Raw genomic sequence first — 3957 nt, forward strand, 5'->3', positions numbered from 1 at the left:
TAAGCATAGTTGCAAGGATCCAAATCATAGTTTTTTTGATTTGGTACTTGTATTTTGAGGTGTTATTCCATGGAACTGGTGCACAAAATAATTTTTTTTGGATTCTTTGACATTCAAACCATAGCAAAAACGAGTCACAAATATCATTAATGTGTTCAACGTAATTTAAAAAAAATGCAGAAACATGGGCACTTAAGCATAGTTGCAAAGGTCCAAATCATAGTTTTTTTGATTTGGTTCTTGTATTTTGAGGTGTCATTCCATGGAATTGATGTACGAAATATTTTTTTTTGTTTCTTTGACGTTCAAACCATAGGAAAAACAAGTCACAAATATCATTAATGTGTTCGACATAATTTTAAAATGCAGAACATGGACACTTAACTATAGTTGCAAGGGTCCAAATCATATTTGGTGATGTCGTTACTGGGGTACTTAAACATATTTGATCCCATTATCACAACATTCTATACTTCAATGACCAAGATGATGACCAGTCCCACAAGGTTGTGGACACCGATTACGTCGTGGATTTCTTCTTTCCTGTATGACTGGTTCTCCCACGTCATAATGATGTTGTTGTTCTATGTTAGTATTTTCAATGTTAGTTGTTGCAGCTGAAGAACTTTGACCTTGTTCTCCAAACGAATGTGGTGCATCGAACTGTTGTAAAGTAGCTAAATATGATGTCGCTGAATTTGGTGTATTGAAATCGACGCCAAATAAATCGGTCATCATTCATGGGTGGTTGCGATGACTGACTCGCCAGTGTGGCCAAAAGTTTGATGAGCAGGTGAAAGAGTAGAATACATTGACTGAGGATGTGGAATTTCAAAATGTGTTTGTTCAATATCTGACCTTGCAACATTTTGGGTAATTGTTGTGCGTGGATCATGTAGTTGTTGTGCAACAGACAAGAACAAAGTGGTGTTTTTCCTATACCATTCCATGTACGCTAGTTTATGTGTCACTATTCCTTCAACCCATTGCCCAGCTAAAACATCGTTGTGTTTGTTTTTCCAAATATTAATCCACTCCGCATGGTATTCCATCCAATCAGTGTAATGATTGCCTTGCATGTCAATTTGGTGAAATAGATCAAGATTCATGGGATCAATAGGGATATCTTGTTGTAGTCCAAACTGTAGCTTCACCCGATTCGTTTGATGCCATTCGACAATCGAGAAACAAATAATTGCAGTACATGCAGACCAAATCTCCATGTCTCTATATGCACGTCTGGGTAGGTGTTCTTCAAATCCTCTACATGGGACCCAAGAAAATTGAAATATATGCCAACAAGGCAACATGTTAGTATGTATGTACATATTTAAGGTGCAGATCATGATAGTATTATACCTCACGGCTCTCCATATGATTTATACGAGACCTATATCCGACTAATTCATCATGCGGTGTGGCCCTATATTCTAATCTACCACCACTCCATCTGAAATGTAAAACATACAAAATCAGTATTCATTATAATGTTATAATACATGTCATTGAAATAAAAAAATTAACATTTTGCTATATGTAAATAACCTTTTAGCCAGTGAAAAAGTTGTTTTGGGTCGTGGGACTCTTGGTGCAATAAAAGGCATGTGGTACCAAGCCCATGACTGCAATAGTATGACACAACCACTCATAGATTTACCAACCTCCGATGATGCTCGACATAGTTCTCTATACAGGTTTGCTAAACAAGCCGAACCCCAACTATATTTTTTAGTGTTGTTCAAATCACGTAGTAGGTTCAAATACATTAAATGAACTCTATTTCCAGATTTACTAGGAATTAAAGCACTGCCAATCATGTACATTATGTAAGCTCTACACTTGCATTGTAGTAAGTGCGTTGTTGGTTCTTCGGGCAATGGTGCACGCAACATGCTTAGCAACCATGTCAGCTTCAGTGCGGCTCCTTTACGTGCATTTTCGGGAGAGAATTCCGCTAGTAACTCGTGGCATAACTCATCCCAATGTAAGAAGCTAGGTCCAACCACAACACGACCATCGACTCTAATGCCTAGTTGAAGTGCAACATCTTCGAGTGTGATGGTGCACTCTCCCCATGGCAGGTGAAAGGTATGTGTTTCATGCCTCCATCGTTCAACCAATGCAGTGATCAATGCAGGATCAATTTTACACTGTTTGATTAGGACAATATGTTGGAACTCGGTACACGATAATAATGATATAATTTGTGGTTCTGGTTCAGGTATTGTATGGTAATAGGAAGTGATTAACTCATTAATCATAGTACGTGAATGATGAACATGTTGATGATGTAATAGAGGTTTATCATCCATGAGAATGATGTCAAATGGTAAACCGAATACAAATGATATAAAATTTGAAGTTGGGTGATGCAAATGTGGTATTGACATGCACCTCTCATCTATTTATCATTTAAACTGTGTTCAGTTTTGCAAGCACAAATACACTTAAGGTAATTGTAATGCCTCGAGATTCCAAAGCACATTTATAATTTGTCTCGTTGTAAGGCCTTGAGATTCCAAAGCACGTTAACATGACTATGGTATTGTGATGCATCGAGATTCTAATTCACGTGAATCAATGAAATTTCATGCACACTATTCACCCGCATGCGTACGTTAATCGCATTAACTTAGTTCTCAATAATTCGCATGTCCTTAACATTACACTTAAGGTAACTATAATGCCTCGAGATTCCAAAGCACATTTATAATGTCTCGTTACAAGGCCTCGAGATTCTAAAGCACGTTAACAACAATTGTGGTACTGTCACGCATCGAGATTCTAATACACGTGAACCAATGACATTTTCGTGCACACTATTCACCCGCATGCGTACGATAACCGCATTAGCTTCGTTCTCAACATTTCGCATGGCCTCAACATTACACTTAATGTAATTGTAATGTCTCGAGATTCCAAACCACATTTATATTTTGTCTCGTTGTAAGGCCTCGAGATTTCAAAGCACGTTAACACGACTGTGGTACTGTGACACATCAATATTCTAATTCACGTGAACCATGGACCCGTGATTGATTGCATATATAAACCTATCATGTCACCCAATACTTTGCACAGTTGCGTCTAATCAAATTGTGAGAGAAAACAGAGAGGTCTAGCAATGAGGTCAAAGCCTATTTGTCCGTACGTTTATATCAATGGTGAAATCATTCAAAGTTCAAGTGCAAATGCAATTTTCAGAGGTGACAACACAAAGTCGTTACTCTTGAATCCAACAATGACGCTGCCAAATATAATCACTGCAATACAATCATCAATTACAGAGAATGGTGTTACGCCTATAATTAATGTCCTTTGGTATCGTTGTCCTGTATATCAATTAAATGGTGAAGTTCAATATAGGGCAATTCAAATTATTGATGAAGAAGGTGTCTCATGCATTTTTCATACATTTCTCAATATGACAAGTGTAATATGTATGGAACTTAAAGTTGATGATCATAATTCATTATCACCTACTCAAGTTAATGACCTAAGTTGGGCCGACATGGAGCAGAAGCTAGAGAATACCCTGAAATTAGAATGAATAATTTAACATATTTTGTTGTTATATTGCGTTGAAGTTTTTCTCCGTCTTTATTATCTAGTTGTAGTTGTTGCATGCTTTGAAGTTGTTATTTTCAATTTACTTCAGTAATAATAGTCTACATATGCATGATTTCAGATATGCAGAGCAATGTCAGACCTAACCCTCACATGCACTGACACCCCATTAAAGTGTGGTGTTGCACATTGTTCACTCACATGCGTATATTTATCCCATTAACATGTTTCTGAACAATCCATGTGACCTTGGCATGCGATATGGAACACTGCAGTCAATAATCATGATTAAACGAACAGTCTGTCATGTATATTAATGTGTGAGGTTGCATACTATTCACTCACGTGTGTACACTAATTTACTCACATATACTTAATGTCCTACCTAAC

The 3957-nt window shown here is 37.1% G+C and overlaps 1 protein-coding gene across 1 annotated transcript; it reads right to left on the minus strand.

The window, feature by feature from the left end:
* Positions 1-1353: 1353 nt before the first annotated feature.
* LOC114373190 (protein MAIN-LIKE 2-like) lies at positions 1354-2261 on the minus strand. The gene is made up of 2 exons (XM_028330716.1): positions 1546-2261; positions 1354-1450 (listed from the first exon to the last, which is right to left on the minus strand). Exons 1-2 carry the CDS (start codon positions 2259-2261, stop codon positions 1354-1356), a joined length of 813 nt encoding a protein of 270 aa, XP_028186517.1.
* Between the last annotated feature and the right edge of the window lie 1696 nt (positions 2262-3957).

The sequence above is a fragment of the Glycine soja genome, chromosome 11, assembly GCF_004193775.1.
Source record: "Glycine soja cultivar W05 chromosome 11, ASM419377v2, whole genome shotgun sequence".
In the NCBI taxonomy this organism is placed as follows: Eukaryota; Viridiplantae; Streptophyta; class Magnoliopsida; order Fabales; family Fabaceae; genus Glycine; species Glycine soja.

Coding starts and splice junctions, on each gene's coding strand:
- LOC114373190 (XM_028330716.1), bottom strand. CDS start 2,261: ATGATTAATGAGTTAATCACTTCCTATTACCATACAATACCTGAACCA. Junction 1,451..1,545: donor ACTTTTTCACTGGCTAAAAG/GTTATTTACATA, acceptor TTTACATTTCAG/ATGGAGTGGTGGTAGATTAG.